General features: G+C 36.0%; 1 protein-coding gene across 3 annotated transcripts in view; it reads right to left on the bottom strand.

The window, feature by feature from the left end:
* Positions 1-526: 526 nt before the first annotated feature.
* Positions 527-17,054, bottom strand: part of LOC141364357 (mitochondrial glutamate carrier 1-like) — a 39,263-nt gene continuing 22,735 nt past the window's right edge. The window contains exons 3-12 of one of the 3 annotated variants that reach the window (XM_073868941.1): positions 12,822-12,925; positions 12,576-12,701; positions 9,932-9,987; positions 9,642-9,732; positions 8,909-8,966; positions 6,755-6,815; positions 5,350-5,500; positions 4,963-5,117; positions 4,148-4,223; positions 527-4,053 (exon numbers count right to left, since the gene is read on the bottom strand). In XM_073868941.1, the coding sequence (XP_073725042.1) occupies positions 3,900-4,053; positions 4,148-4,223; positions 4,963-5,117; positions 5,350-5,500; positions 6,755-6,815; positions 8,909-8,966; positions 9,642-9,732; positions 9,932-9,987; positions 12,576-12,701; positions 12,822-12,841 (948 nt within the window). In that variant the 5' untranslated portion in view covers positions 12,842-12,925 and the 3' untranslated portion in view covers positions 527-3,899. The remainder of the gene's footprint in view (positions 4,054-4,147; positions 4,224-4,962; positions 5,118-5,349; positions 5,501-6,754; positions 6,816-8,908; positions 8,967-9,641; positions 9,733-9,931; positions 9,988-12,575; positions 12,702-12,821; positions 12,926-17,054) is intronic. The other 2 variants (XM_073868940.1, XM_073868942.1) reach the window with 2 other exon arrangements.

The raw sequence follows: 17,054 nt of genomic DNA, 5'->3' as shown, positions 1-17,054 counted from the left end.
GACGGCACTAAAGTGGACTAACCAGTGAACCAATCTTATTGAGTCTGAAATGCTGTTTGGGACGTTTTGAAATGAAAATACAAAGTCTGTCGTCTAAGTAGTTTGGTAAAGTTATCTTCCAGAAGGCTTTGCATGTTTTTCTTAATTCTTTTCCCGCCAGCGTTTTTAAAAGAAGTTGCAATAAGGTTCATGCTATCTGCGTGTGTTGTTGTAGGTTTCTTAAAAAATACCAAATTATAATTGCATTTTTGTAAAGGACTTTTATTAGAGATCAGATTCAGAGCGATCCTCAAAACATACACAGAGTTTTTACTGTTTTTGGATCAGTGGATGATTAAGTGTTTTATAAGTTGGGTAAGAGCGCCATCTATTGGATAATAGCGGAAACACAGATTGCCGTAAAAACTCGTCATTGGCAGGGAAGCACTTTCTTTTAATTGACGAGATAACTCAATGGCGGGAAAAGAGTTAATGATATTAAGTGCATGCTACGTAAAAAGTGACGATTTTGTTCACTGGATAACAAATTCGCAAAATGTTTTATACAATATTCCAATTTTGCGCATAAGTTTAATACGTAACTTTGGATGGAAACATAGCTACTGACTGGTGTGAACTCAATGGCCAATTACCATAGGTGTCACTCCATATCTGGTTTATTATGCAAATTCAGCCAAATTCAGTGCTAAACAATTATAACTACTATCATCTAATTCAGAGAGGTCACGCACATAAATGCGATCAACATCTCTCTATGTTTCGTAGTGCATACCATACATTACATGGCCAATATTACACTGAGCTCCTTTACTAATGTCAGGAAATGTAGAAAAAAAAGGTTAAGCTCATATTATAGAGGTATTATAAGTTGGGATTTGGTCAGGAAGCATTCGGCAGTATAAAACAGACCCACAATGCGAGACAAATTTGTGAGTCTGAGCCAATAGCTCTCTTTACAACACACATAGGCAACCTTATCTCACTGTAACCGCTGTGGGCTGTTGTGACAGCACATAATGTAAGAGGAAACAGAGGGTTCCCACAATAGGCCTGTTTAAACATGTGAGGATCGAACCAAACGCATGTGCGATGATGCCACAATAAAAGACGAAAGTAAACGGGCACTACGAGGCTTTTGTTCGATTCATTTGGTAGTGCATTCTTTCGGCGACCAAAATGTAAAAATGTAAACCGTAAAAGGAATGGGCCGGCAAACGATGTGGGGTGTGCAAATAAGCCATCACATACAAAACGAAAAAAGACAAAATAATCACATATAATCTGAATATGTACATTACAGTAATCAACAACGATCACACACACGATTAAACACTAATAAAACTATCTATACAAATATATAGTGAGATATACTATATCCGTGTGTATACATCTATATAATAAGGATTAGCAATAAATATAACTTCGCTTCTGGGACATCACTTTATTAGCGTGTGCTTTTCAGCTTTTCGCAAATTTGGAATGATTACTTAATTCGACCACCATCACAGGAGCTTAAAAACAACTTGGTAAGAAATGAAAACAGCCAATGCATTAATATTCATGTCCAACTCCTTACAATCAATACACTTTACTTTGGCTTTTGCGAATCTTGTTTTGAGATAATGTAGCTATTCTTTATAATAACGGGCTAAGAGACATCCCATATCTGCATTAAACATTACAATAGTTTTCACATTAAAATAATATTTTGCTTATGAATATTAATTAGGTGATTCTTACCGATTTGCCGAATAGCAAACATTGCTAAATACGTCACATAACGTTTTAAGTGCACAATAATGACCTCAAATCCAATTTCCGAATTTCCGATCACCTACAAATGTGATTCATTGTAGTTCGCAATTGTAAAAGTCGGAAATTGCGTTTAATGCGCTTTTGTAAAGTAATTGAGACTAATAATAAAATAAATAAATGTTTGCTTCCTTTCTAAACAAAAAACAGTGAACGAAACTCCATTCCTTCGCTCCGCATTGTAAGTGTTTTTCGCTTAGGTTTCGTTTGAGAGTTCCTTTTAAATCGAATTCACATTTCACATTTACTGTCACCATTTTGCTCTGCGCTTTCATGAAACTAATCCAATTAACCTTTCATACGAAGGCGAACAAATGCTGCGTTCAGACCAGCCACGGTAGAGGCGTCAAGCGCAAGAGATTTCAATGTTAAGTCAATGTAAAGACAAATTGACGCGCGTCTGCAGGTCTCGCGGCGCGAATGAGGCGTTTAGCACTGCGCGTTAGACGCGTTTGGTGCGGTAGACGCGATTTGCGTGGTAGACGCGATTCCGTCTCATTCGTGCGCCTAGTTCGCGTGAATTGAGCATTACCGCGGGAAACGCGCAAGTTGAAAAATTTGAATTGTGGCGGAAAAACGTGCCGCCTTAACCAATCAGGAGCTTGCTCTAGTAGTGACGTGATTACAGGAAGCGAGCAGAGTCGCAGAAGCCTAAGGAAGGCCCTCCCAATACGCAAATTTCCACGTGAATGTCTCGATGACTAGAATTTCATGCGCGGCTTTCACGCGCAAATGAAGCGAGTAAATGCAAAATGTTCAAGCATCAAACTAGACGCGTTAGACGCAAATTTGACGCCTCAACACGGCTGGTGTGAAACCACAGAAACAGTTGACCCAGACTGCATAGAGACAGAAGGCTAATTCCAAACTGCATTTGTGCGCCCTTGACGGGCTTGGTGCGGTAGACGCGATTTGCGTGGTAGACGCAATTCCGCCTCATTCGTGCGCCTAGTTCGTGCGAATTGAGCATTACCACGGGAAACGCGCAAGTTGAAAAATTTGAACTTTGGTGGAAAAACGTGCCGCCTTAACCAATCAGGAGCTTGCTCTCAGTTACAGGAAGCGAGCAGAGTCACAGAAGCCTAAGGAAGGCCCTCCCAATACGCAAATTTCCACGTGAATGTCTCGATGACTAGAATTTCACGCGCAGCTTTCACGCGCAAATGAAGCGAGTAAACTCAAAATGTTCAAGCATCAAACTAGACGCGTTAGACGCGAATTTGACGCCTCAACGCGGCTGGTGTGAAACCACAGAAACAGTTGACCCAGACTGCATAGAGACAGAAGGCTAATTCCAAACTGCATTTTTGCGCCCTTGACGGGCACTTCGACAAGGGGGCGCCTCATAAACCGTCCCTCCATATAAAGAGAAAATTACGTTGTTTTCATTGCTCTATTCACCAAATGTATTTTTAACGGCCAGTCACAATTGCGCAACTCCCTGCACAGTTTAAACATCAAGAGCTTTGATCTTCGAAGGAAATAGGGCATAGGGATGATGACTTCCGATTGAAATTCACCCAGAAATACAGATGAACATAGTTCTGACCTTAGTCACAGGATATCTGAAACTTTCATACATCACCTCAAGGTTGTTCCTAGCCCAGAGGAATGGCATGCAGTGTTGGATAACAAACACAACAAGCTAATACACGGGCAAACTAATCAACTTCCCAGAGAACATGACATGCCCTCCGGTTACACCAAATTAAAAACGCTTTCACGGCAGGTTGATATTTCATCATGATCGTCAATCATTTAAATGTTAAACGTTGTGACATAAAGCCCCAGTGATCGGACGATGGCTCGACTTTTCATTTGATTAAAAGATCGTAAAATTATTTTATATATCTACGATCAAAGTCACTTTGTCTCAGCACGAGACCGGCGGAGACGAAACAGGCAGCTTGGCGAACACAATCTCACCACATTCAGATAAAAATACACATCGCCACAACAATAAAACAATTAAAATCGGTTAAAGTGGTCCACGTTACGTTTTGATCCTGCGGTCACACACATGGGCAGGGAAAAGGACAGGGAAAGATCTGACTGCTGCGATGCATGATGGGTCTGGAGATGATTGGTTAGTTGTTTCGTTTGGGCAGATAACTCAGTACGAATTCTCCCACACCCAAGAAGTAAACCACCTGCGCGATGCCAAACAGAGGAGCTATGACGAGAGCGCGACAGTACGCCCCCTTCAGGAAAGCAGTGGGACCTTCGTTGCGTAATATCTTCCTGTGATCAGATGGAAAAAAATGAATACAACCACAAATACATTATCATATCTTATACAAGATAGGGTGAAAGTCATGAGGTCATCGCTTATCACCTGATACAGTCCGTCACCCCGCTGTAAGTGTCCTCATGACTACCTCGCGTTAGTGATTGTAACCTGGTCTTTATCACTGAAACAAACATACAGATATATGTTTAAATAAAATGCATAATTAAATGCAATGCATGGTGGAATGAAACGCAGTGCATTCTGGGATTGTTAAAGGGACACTCCACTTTTTTTTTAAAGATCAAGGACTTTGCTGCTGTAACATGGTTGCAGCAGCCGAAAATAGTCCTCTTAGTATCTTTCAATAGCAGGGGACTATTTTCGGCAGTGCTCAACATCACTTTGCCTGCTGCAGCCATGTTACGGCAGCAAAGTCCTTGATTATTAGACCAGAATAAGAGTATAGTTCCTAGCCATATCTGCCTAGAAAATCACAACTTTTATTTTTCCGTCAGTCTTAGTACACGATGTAACTGCAGAAGTGTCAAGTTTAAATAGGAAAAATATCGAAACTCTTTGGTTATTTTTTTAGCGCGATGTTAATGGTCTAATCAGATTCAATGGATTATGCTAAGCTATGCTAAAAGTGGTACCGCCAGACCCGGAGATCAGCTGAATGAATCCCAAAACGGACAAAATCAAAGGTTTAATAATGGAGCTGGAAAATGAGCATATTTTCAAAAAAAGTGGAGTGTCCCTTTAACATTTGCCTCTATACAATGCCATTATGAAGCTAGGAAGAGCCAAAATATTAAAAAAATAACCCTAAAAAATAGTAAAAAAATGGCCTATTAAGATTTTGGAATGGTGTGTTAATAAAAAGCAAATGGACAGATACAATGAACAGAAGAAAGGTTTACCATCTACAGGGTTGACGGCGACCGCAGCCGTGCTGCCTGCGATGCAGCCGGATATGAAAGATACGTAGAAAGGGGCGGGGCCATCAGCTTCTTTTTTCCCCAAATTATTCAGATTGGCAAATAAAGGAAAATAAATCATGGAAAACGGGACGTCCCTGAAAAAAGAGAGGCAAGCTTTTAATCAGTCAAAGTTTAAGTTATTGATTCCACCATTGTTGGTCCTAACATTTCTAATATCCAACCAGTTTGCAGGATTAGGGTCAATGTTTTGGTTTAAAGGCTTGTGTACAATTCTTATCAACCTGTTGTTTCCCTTTGATTTAAGATGGTTAGTAGGATTTATGTGTTTTGGTTCCAAGCAAAACCACTTCAACTGTGTTTCCATACCTGAGCAGTGTGGCTCCCAGGCCTTTGTAGAGACCGGCGATGCCCTTTTCCTTCAGTAAATCTCGGGTGATTTGCATAGCAGTTTGGGACTTCAACTCGACGGGACCGCCAGCAGGGGTCACAGCCTGAGGCATGAGCTTCCTCTGAGCCGCTACACTCAATCACATTAAAAAACAACATAGATGCTGTGAAAATTACATAATCACTTGTCGACTCGTGTTTTAAAATAATAATTTTCTGTGAAGTCATTCTGTGACTTTTTTCCCATAAAAATTATTTAAAGGGGACATATCATGAAAATCTGATTGTTTCCATGTTTAAGTGCTATAATTGGGTCCCCAGTGCTTCTATCTACCAAGAAAATGTGAAAAGATCAACCCAGTAACTTAGTTTTGGTAAACCATTCCCTGCGAGCATGTGAAAAAATAGGTTGAAATTCAATACATTGAAATTTGGCTCCCCTTGTGATGTCATAAGGGGATAATCTGCACTATCCTACAAAGTGGAAATTTTAACATATAATTAATTATCTGTATGGTATTTTGAGTAAGAACTTCACATATATACTCTGGGGACACCAAAGATTTATTTGATATCTTAAAAAATAAAATGAATATTTAATTTGGTATTTAGCCGTGTGATAATCTTAATATAATAATAGAGATTATTATTGATAAAAACAAGAAGGGAATCGAGGCCCCCTTATGGAATAGGCTCCCACTTTATATTAGATCGGCTTCTTCCTTGTCTGAGTTCAAATCGTGTCTCAGTCAAAACACATTTTTTCTGAGCTGCCTTTGATTAGATTGACTATTATTGTTTTGACTTTTCTTAAAAGATAAAATAGACTTTTGTGCTTCTCTGTCTTATGTTTTTATTGTGTATTTATCTGTTTTTTAAATCTGTGCAGTCCTTTTTAAAATGTGCTATAGAAATAAATTGAACTGAATTACAGTTAAAGCATCAGTGTGGCCACAAGGGGGCGGTGTTTAACAATGACACGCTTATCATTTCCTTCCTCTTCAGAAATGTCTAGATCAGGGGTTTTCAAAGTTTTTTGTCAGACCTTTACATAAATTATTTACTTGAAGTACCCCCTGAGGTTTTAAGTAAATATTTCAATAATTTAATAGCACATTTGTATATTTAACTTTTATTTTTTTTTTTTCAATTTTACGTTTTTATATCAGTAGTATTTAAGTTATTGTTATTATTTCACTGAAAAAAATTAAAGGCTATATTTACTTAAAAATATAGTGCATAATTTTTGCATCCGTTTTTTAAGTAAATATAACATGCAATTTTAAGCAATTTATGCAAAGTGAATGCAAAAATTATGCACTAAATTTTTTAAGTAAATCCAGCATATCATTTTTTACAGTGTACTACTGGTCTAGATTCTTACCAATCCTTCCAGCATCTTGCAGCTGAATCTTCAGCATCTCCATTGGCGTTGTAACAATGACCTACAATGCAAAATAAGGAAACGGGCGAGATTTAGGAAACATACAAGCAGATTTAAAGGGCCAAGCACGTGATTAACTCTTACATCAAAGTTTTGACCCTTACAGCTGCTGCTAGACTTCAGTCTGACTGAGTTGTAGTTTTAACTGGTTAAACTGGTTTTAAAAAAAACTCTTTAGATCATGACATGCTGGTTTTATCCTTCAACTAGCTGTACACTGCAAAAAATGACTTAAAAATGACTCTTACCTAGTATTTTTGTAAAAATATTTTTAAAAAAATCTTAAATTAAGATGTATTGATGAGCAAAATGACCTAAGAAAATAAGTCTAGTTTTTAGACAAGAAAATATACAATTTAAGCGAATTTGTGCTTAAAACAAGCAAAAAAAATCTGCCAATGGAATAAGAAAAATTTTCTTGAATTAAGTGTTTATTGAAAATGTAAACTCATTTTGAGAAAAAATTTCTTATTCCATTGGCAGATTTTTTTGCTTGTTTTAAGCACTAATTTATTTATAGTTTATATTTTTTGTCATTTTGCTCATCAAGAAAATACATCTTAATTTAAGGATTTTTAGATATTTTTACTGGAAACAAGACAAAAATACTAAAGTAAGAAAGTCTGAAAAAGAAACCTTAGTATTTTTGTCTTGTTTTCAAAAAAAAATCTAAAAATTCTTAAATTAAGATGCTTTTTCTTGATGAGCAAAATGACCTAGGAAAATAAGTCTAGTTTTTAGACAAGAAAATATACAATTTAAGCGAATTTGTGCTTAAAACAAGCAAAAAAAATCTGCCAATGGAATAAGAAAAATTTTCTTGAATTTTTCTTGATGTTTAAGAAAAATGCTCAAGATTTTTTGCTTGTTTTAAGCACTAATTTACTTATAGTTTATATTTTTGGTCTAAAAAGTCTTATTTTCTTGTGTTGTTTTGCTCATCAAGAAAATACATCTTAATTTAAGGATTTTTTGATATTTTTACTGGAAACAAGAAAGACAAAAATACTAAGTAAGAAAGTCTGATTTTCAAGAAAAAAATTCTTAGTATTTTTGTCTTGTTTTCAATAAAAAAAATCTAAAAATTCTTAAATTAAGATGCTTTTTCTTGATGAGCAAAATGACCCAAGAAAATAAGTCTAGTTTTTAGACAAATATAAATTTTAAGTAAATTAGTGCTTAAAACAAGCAAAAAAAATCTGAAAATGGGGTAAGCTAATTTTTCTTGAATTTTTCTTGAATTTAATGTTTAAGAAAAATGCTCAAGATTTTTTGCTTGTTTTATGTTCAAAATCACTTAAATTTGATATTTTTGGTCTAAAAGGTCTTATTTTCTTGTGTTGTTTTGCTCATCAAGTAAAGCATCTAAATTTAAGAATTTTTAGATATTTTTACTGAAAACAAGATCAAAATACTAAGAATTTTTTTCTTGAAAATCGTGTATTTGAAATATTTCAGTTCATAAAGCTGGTTAATAAACTGTATTGCTTTGCTAAAATAAATGATTACAAGAAAACAATGCTTTATTTTATTTTATTTTTGGCACTGAAATAAAATAGCTGTTAATAGAAATAAACACAAAATTATTTAGTTACTGTATTTTTAATGTCACAACCGAGTTGATCTTTAGAAACATTTCTAATCCTCCTGCAGTTGAATGTGTTTATGGCAGATGTATTCAGGTGTGTATAATGTGAATGTTTAATGGCTGTGTGTGTGTTTGTACGGTTAATGCATTTCTGTGTTGTCTCCCAGGCCATTAAAGACAATTATCTGTCTGTGTGTGTATTCAAGTCTACGTGTGTGCGTGTGCACAAGTGAAGGAACTAATAGTGATGACAATAAATAAAATCTAATAATGGATGCTCAAATATCAGAGCAATTTCAGATAGTGTGTGTGTGTGTGCGCACATATATAGTCTACTGTGTACTGTGCACGCTAAATACACGATCACAGTGATTTCATGCGTCGTCGTGTTTTGAAATGTGTCAAAGTACGCAGGTCATTGTGCGTCACCTACACTTGTGTATTTGGGTAAAGTACACTTGTGGCCTTCAAAGGAAATGCATACAAAGTTTGACGTATATACTGACCTGACACGTACCCGCGCCACAACCGGCCAGCATCTCTCGCAGCAGAGTGAGTTTCTGTCTAAAGAGAGAACGACAGCTCGATTTCTCATGATCACAAACACAAACACTGAAGGCGGTTAATAATTCACACTATGACTGGGCAGCCGTGGTCAATAATTCACTGGGTTCGGTCGTCATGGAGACGCAGGTGGTCGGGGAATCTTGGAGACATCTGAGCAGGGAATTGTGGGTATTGTCTTTGTGCACGAGCTCCTATTTAATATTAATGACTGAAGTGTTACGCAATGTAATACAGTACCATGAGCTGAATTGAATGAGATGATTGACAGTGTAGGTATGTGGCTATACCGTGGTACACTTGCGGTGTGAAGCTGTAATACTACTGTATAACATTTAAAAAAGCATATTTTTGTGGTACAATCCTTAAGATACCATGTTAGTAGTACTGTCGAAATGATACCTTGATACCATATTCATCCCATGTTACTTAAATTAAGGTACTTTCAATATTATTACCATAACACCATGGTACTGTATATTTTAATGGTTACACCTTTAACCAGAATGTTACTGTAACCCGACATATTTCACACAGAAGTGGGAAATATGAAGCGTGTGTGTCTGTGAACGGGAATGAAAGCAACAAGATGATGCATCAGCATCGCCTAAATAAATGACTTATCATGTTTATACTGATTCATGCTCGTAATATGACTGTTTGCATGTCACTCACCCGTCCTTAGAGAGGTGAAATCTAAAGAAATCATTCGCCGCCAACTTGATGGCTTTTTCCGGAGTGACGAGAGTTAAATTCACCGCAGCACCTGAGAAAGAAATAACATATAAATTATGAAACTTATGATGTATTCATGCAAATTTGCAAGCAGCTTTAGATTTTCTTTTTAAAAAACATAATGTCCTGTTGTTTAATGTGTGCTCTAACATAGACCTGATGAGTTGTGGTACATGAGGCATGCTCGCGTCATTTACTAATAATTTCCTCTCTAAAAACTATACACTTACCTCTGTACATTCCAAAATATCCCTCCGACCGAATGGTCTTAATAAGGCAGTCTGACCTGTGATACACAAACATATATATAACACATATAAACTTAATCTGCAATATGATTTAAATATTTGGGATGCACCGATATATCGGCCGATAATCATTGTCAGCAAATACTATCGCATGTCAGTCAATTGTTCAAAAACAGCCATCGATCAGGGGAGAATAAATCCTGGCAATAAAAATGGGCACAAATTGACTTTTGTATCGGTATCTGCACAAACATTTTGTGTCGTATCAGCACAATTTTGTATCAGTACCAGCAAAGAAATCGGTATTGACAATTTTGTATCGTTACATGAACAGGAATTTTGTATCCGTATCGGCACAAAAATTTTGCATTGTATCAGCACACTTTTGTATCGGTACCAGCAAACAATCTGTATCGACAAATACATTTTGTATCAGTATATGCACAGGAATTTTTGTATTGGCACAATTTTGTAATGGTGCCAGCAAAGAAATTGGTATTGACAAAGAAATTTTGTATTGTTATATAAACAGGAATTTTGTATCCGTATCGACACAAACATTTTGTGTTGTATCACCGCACTTTTGTATCGGTACCAGCAAAGAATCTGTATCGACAAAGAAATATTTTATCGGTATATGAACTGGAATTTTGTATCGGTATACGCAAAGGAATTTTTGTATCCGTATCGACACAATTTTGTATTGGTATATGCAAAGGAATTTTTGTATCGGTACAATTTTGTATCGGTACCAGCAAAGAATCTGTATAGACAAAGAAATGATGTATCGGTACATGCACAGGAACTTTGTATTGATATCGGCACAAATTTGTAACAGTACCAGCAAAGAAATCGGTATTGACAAAGTATTTTTGCTGCAGTATATGGACAGGAATTTGGTATCAGTATCGGCACAAATATCTAGTGTCGTATCAACACAATTTTGTATCAGTACCAGCAAAGAAATTGGTATTAACAAAGAAATTTTGTATTGTTATATAAACAGGAATTTTGTATCCTTATCGACACAAACATTTTGTGTTGTATCAGCGCACTTCTGTATCGGCACCAGCAAAGAATCTGTATCGACAAAGAAATATTTTATCGGTATATGAACTGGAATTTTGTATTGGTAAATGCAAATAAATTTTTGTATCGGCACAATTTTGTAACAGTACCAGCAAAAAAATCGGTATTGACAAATAATTTTTGTTGCAGTATATGGACAGGAATTTGATATCCGTATCGGCACAAATATCTAGTTTCGTATCAGCACAATTTTGTATCAGTACCAGCAAAGAAATTGGTATTAACAAAGAAATTTTGTATTGTTATATAAACAGGAATTTTGTATCCTTATCGACACAAACATTTTGTGTTGTATCAGTACCAGCAAAGAATCTGTAGCGACAAAGAAATATTTTATAGGTATATGAACTGGAATTTTGTATCGGTATATGCAAAGGAATTTTTTGTATCGGTATCAGCACAATTTTGTATCGGTACCAGCAAAGACTCTGTATCGACAAAGAAATTATGTAACGGTATATGCACAGGAACTTTGTATCGCTATCGGCACAATTTTGTAACAGTACCAGCAAAGAAATCGCTATTGACAAAGATTTTTTGTTGCAGTATATGGACAGGAATTTGGTATCGGTATCGGCACAAATATCTAGTTTCGTATCAGCACAATTTTGCATTAGTACCAACAAAGAAATTGGTATTGACAAAGAATTTTTGTATTGGTATATGAACAGGAATTTTGTATACATATCGGCACAAAAATTTTGCATTGTATCAGCACACTTCTGTATCGGCACCAGCAAAGAATCTGTATCGACAAAGAAATATTTTATCGGTATATGAACTGGAATTTTGTATCGGTGTATGCAAAGGAATTTTTGTATCGGTACAATTTTGTATCGGTACCAGCAAAGACTCTGTATCGACAAAGAGATTATTTAACGGGATATATGCACAGGAACTTTGTATCGCTATCGGCACAATTTTGTAACAGTACCAGCAAAGAAATCGGTATTGACAAATATTTTTTGTTGCAGTATATGGACAGGAATTTGATATCGGTATCGGCACAAATATCTAGTTTCGTATCAGCACAATTTTGTATCAGTACCAGCAAAGAAATCGTATCGACAAAAAAAAAAGATGTATCGGTATATGGACAGGAATTTTGTATCCGTATCGGCACAATTATGTAGCAGTACCAGCAAAGAGCACTTCTGTATGGGCACCAGCAAAGAATCTGTTTTGACAATATGTACTGGAATTTTGTATCGGTATATGCTAAGGAATTTTTGTATTGGTATCGGCACAATTTTGTATCAGTACCAGCAAAGAAATCGGTATTGACAAAGAAATTTTGTATTTGTATATGAACAGGAATTTTGTATCCGTATCGGCACAAAATTTTTGCGTTGTATCAAAATTATAAAATACTGCCTTTGCAATTCACAACCATTTTATTCGTTTGAATTGTGGTTACTTGTCCCACCCCTAACCGCCACAGACATTTTGTATCGTATCAACGCATGAATTTTTCCCAGTATCAGCACAGGAATTTCGGTGGCATCCCTAATTTAAACAGATCTGTGTTTACACTCACATGCTGGTATATAGTCGTGATCCATTCTGCTGGTTCTGAAGTCGAGTCTTGGCCAGATCGATGGGAAACACGCAGGTAACGCCGATCAGTCCCGCCACGCCTCCGTTTATTAGCTTGGCAGGCAAACTGAAGCGAAGAATGAGAGGTGATGAGACATTAAAGAGACAATAACAGTCTATAGTGTTACGTTAGCACAGTTAATATTTGCATCAACAAGCAATTCAAATGTGATTTTAACAAATGAACCTGATCTGTTTGTCAGCCATTTATCTGGACCCCTGAAGTTCTTCAGTGTGTGCTTGTGTGTTGATTTCTCCCAGACTTGGATTTGGGATCTTTACCCGCCTCTGCTACACAAACATACATAGAAAGAGAATGAGAGAGTTGGACGTGTTCGGGATCAGAAGGTGCGAGATCTTCATATTTGTCTCTAGAAATTCTACTCAAGGTCCTTCTGCAGAACTGAAGTCAATTGTATTTAACCGCAATACATTTTACTATCTGCATTTCTGTGTGAAACATGACATTCAATACAGAGAAAACTGCCCCCAAATCTACAGTAATTGAATTTTATTGTAAACACACCGAGAGAGAGAGAGAGGGGGGGGGGGCTGAATGTTTTTTGGGGTATAATAAGAGACAGATTGTCTGTATGTGTTTTTCGCATGTGGAATTTGAAATGACCTGAAGACAGTAACAGTCTCTCTCTTTCTCCTCCCCTCCATTCAGCCAATCAGCTCTCTCTCTGGCTTTAGCCCCGCCTATCTCTCCATCAGCCCTCCACTGACATGTTTCCTGTTCCTGTGATTTCTGCTGACTACAAATCTCTGCTGTGTTTCCACATTTACAGTCATGTTCAAAAGTTTAGAATCACTTGACTGAAATGTTTCTTAGGATTAAAAAAAGTTTCCTTTTGAAGGAATATTTGTAATAACTTTTTGGAGACAAAAATACTTTTGTACCAACATATTAATTTCTTTCATTAGAAAAGTTATTTTTCGTTTGAACAAATATTTTATTAATTTGGAGCAAAAAATGAAATAGATTTGAACTCCAATAAAGTTTTAAAAGATCTCAACCTTAAAGGGATAGTTCACCCAAAAATGAAAATTCTGTCATCATTTTCTCATCCTCGTGTTGTTTTAAACATTTATGAATTTCTTTTTTCTGATGAACAAAAAAGACGATATTTTAATAAATGATGATAACCATTGACTTCCATAGTAGGCAAACAAATATTATGGAAGTATTGTGACAAATGATGAAGAAGATATTTTGACAAAATGACGGTACGCACACAGCTAATGGTAGCCATTGAATTCCATCATATTTATTTTTCCTACTATGGAAGTCAATGGTTACAATCAACTGTGTGCTTACCATCATTTATCAAAATATCTTCTTTTGTGTTCGTCAGAAAACAAATAATTCACACAGGTTTAAAACAACATGAGAGTGAGTAAATGATGACAGAATTTTCATTTTTGGGTGAACTTTCCCCGTTTATTAAATGTGTTTTCAGTTTGTGACACCACAGAAAAAGTGTGTAATTAACCGCCAAATTTTAATGATAAAAAAAGTGGAGCGTGTCTGCTGTCTGCGCTAAAACCACGGCCTCTTGTGGGAAAGCAGCCGGTCTCTAAAATCCCTAAAACCTAAATGGATGCTTGCAATTGTCTAAGGGGCGGGGCCATGCTCGGTGGCTCCAGTGCATCATCGAGCCACCGTTTTAGCCCCGCCCAAATAATCCTGCACTTAGAAATGTGGAACTGTTTAACGGTGTAACTCCACAATTCAGTATTACATAGTTCACAATTTTGTCACGTGTTTCAGCGAAACATTTATAGAAACAATTCTCTAAAATGATTTTACACAAACCAAGAAACAGAAGTATCGATTGTCTTCTTTCCTGTATTGTGAGTCGTATTTCCGTGTGAAGCGGCACTTGAAACGGGAAAAATTTAGGGTGGGACTTGTTTCATCCATCGACAACTTATTCAATCGTTGGAAGTTGGGCCATGTTGCTAATTGCTAATCACTGTGATCTTTTCCTGGGCAAAAACAAGTCTCACGCCCTTCCTGAAGAGATGTCATTTCGAGGAGGTTAATGTTATTTATTACAAATAAATAAAAAAAATTAAATAATGAAGTGCACAGTAAATGTTTGTAACACTTTGAAAGATAATTTTGCTCTTTCTTTGGACTCCTGTTTATTAAACGATGCTATAAGTATAATATAAGTGACCATTTATGCTATGTCAACAAAACACAGTAAACTGAAAGAGACTCCTGTGAGTGTGATATTAAGCACCTGAGCTTGACAATTCACATATTTTTGATTTTAAAAAGTTTGTAGAATATGAATAAATCATAAATGCTCTTATTTGAATTACTCCCTGCTGACATAACAACACATATATTTAAGTTATGATGGTTTTTGTAACATGCTTCTGCTTTTTCTAGTATTTTCAAGATAACGAAAAGATACTTGTAACCTTGAGGAATAGACTCTACAACCGCCTGTACAATTTGGAGTCGTGAACTTAATCTCAGTATTTTTACAGGATGACCTCCTTATCTCAAACTTTAGTTCATTAAATTGTTTTGGCCTGCACAGCAGTATATTTAAAAATCCTCTTGAAGTCGATAATGTTATCCCTTAAAACAGTGGTTCCCAAACTTTTTCAGCGTCCGGCCCCCCTTGTGTACGGTGCATTCCTTCGCGGCCCCACAAAGAAAATTTGTGACAAAAAACTGTTCTAAAACATTTTAATAAAAAAAAAAAAAACATTAAATTCTACAAAAAAGTTGTGCTTTTGGTTAGTAGCCTTATTTTTTTAGGTTTAATTACATTACACAGAATTCATGATAAATTCATGTATTTCATAAAATGTCATAAAACTGCGGCCCCCCTGGCACCATCTCACGGCCCCAAACCACTGCCTTAAAACTCAACTTTTAGCATCAAAACAGCAAATAAAAGTTTTTTATTAATGCTTTAAAATAGCTTAAATGTAACTCTACACCCTCCTCATTTAGTATACGTGGAGCATGAATATGCAAATTAATCCCCACCTTTACAAACACACAAGCTCGGAGCATAGATATATATGTACATAGATGCTACATGTAGCTTAACAATGCATATGCGAGTTGCGTGTTTGCAGTACATATTTTGTTGATGTTAACATATGTGGATGTGATTGGTTGTATCTTTTGACGTAGGAAACCGAGGCGATTTCAAATTGCATTCAACTGAATCGATTTCAACTGCAATTTTATGGAGAAAATACTTTTAAGTGCTATTAAATGACGAATTTGCACATGGTTTGTCTTAAAGCATATTAAAAACACCACATACAGTAGACATATAAACAATAATAAAAAAAATCACCACAGGGGGACTTTAAGACTATATGATGACCCATTAAGTCTCTTAACTTTCATAACCAGAAACATCCTCAGTCAACCAGCAATAGCTACAGAGACATGGTTATGCTGTTCAACCAGCTGAACTAAACCAGCATGAACCTTTAATATTTTTGTTATTCTCTTCTATCCTGCTGATTTTCCATTACAATCTGCTTCTCGAACTGTGTGAATATCAGGCTTGTTTTGTCTGGCAAAATGTAGCTGCTATCAGTTAACATTAAATTACAACCATTAAGAGTCTTACACAAAGATCTCTGTAAGACACGGATGAGGTCAAGCTACAGCCATAAATGAAAACTGTAAACCCACCAACCCATAGGACAGAAAATCATTACGACGCTCCCTTTAATATCTCAACCCTTTCTCCAAGACAGAGATCTAATGCACTTTAAGCCATGTTTATTTACTCAATGACTTTTTGTGGCAGGTTTCAGAAATTAGATCTCAACTAATCCTCCAAGACATCTGTGAGATTAAATGGAGATTTCAGCTGAAGTTTTATAACACAGATTTTATCTGCAATTGAAAGATATGAATTTATTAAAATATGTGACCCTGGACCACAAAAATCACATTGTATGGGTCAAAATTACACACTTTTTTAAAATCATAGGATATTAAGTAAACATCATGTTACATAAAGATATTTTGTAAATTTACTACCATAAATATATAAAAAAAATATTTATCATCAGTAATATGTGTTGTTAAAGACTTCATCTGGACGACTTGAACTCTTTCCCCGCCGTTGACGAGTTAACTCGACAATTAAGAGAAAACACTTTTTTATGGCAATCCATATTTCCACTATTATCCACCAGGTGGCGTTTTAACCAACTTAAAAAACCCGTAAGCAACCCCTCAGGCCAAACAGTTCAAACTCTGTGTATGTTTTGATAATCGCTCTGAATCTGATCTCTATCAAAAGTCCTTCACAAACATTGAATTGTCTCAGCTTTTTCCTCAAAATTAGGTACTTTTGAAGAAGCCTACCAATATTTGAGATGTGATAAAAAGAGAAAACATGAAGGTAGGACGAAACATTTT

This window comes from Misgurnus anguillicaudatus, chromosome 6, assembly GCF_027580225.2.
Source record: "Misgurnus anguillicaudatus chromosome 6, ASM2758022v2, whole genome shotgun sequence".
Classification (NCBI taxonomy): domain Eukaryota; kingdom Metazoa; phylum Chordata; class Actinopteri; order Cypriniformes; family Cobitidae; genus Misgurnus; species Misgurnus anguillicaudatus.
This window is presented reverse-complemented; position numbering and strand designations above follow the sequence as displayed.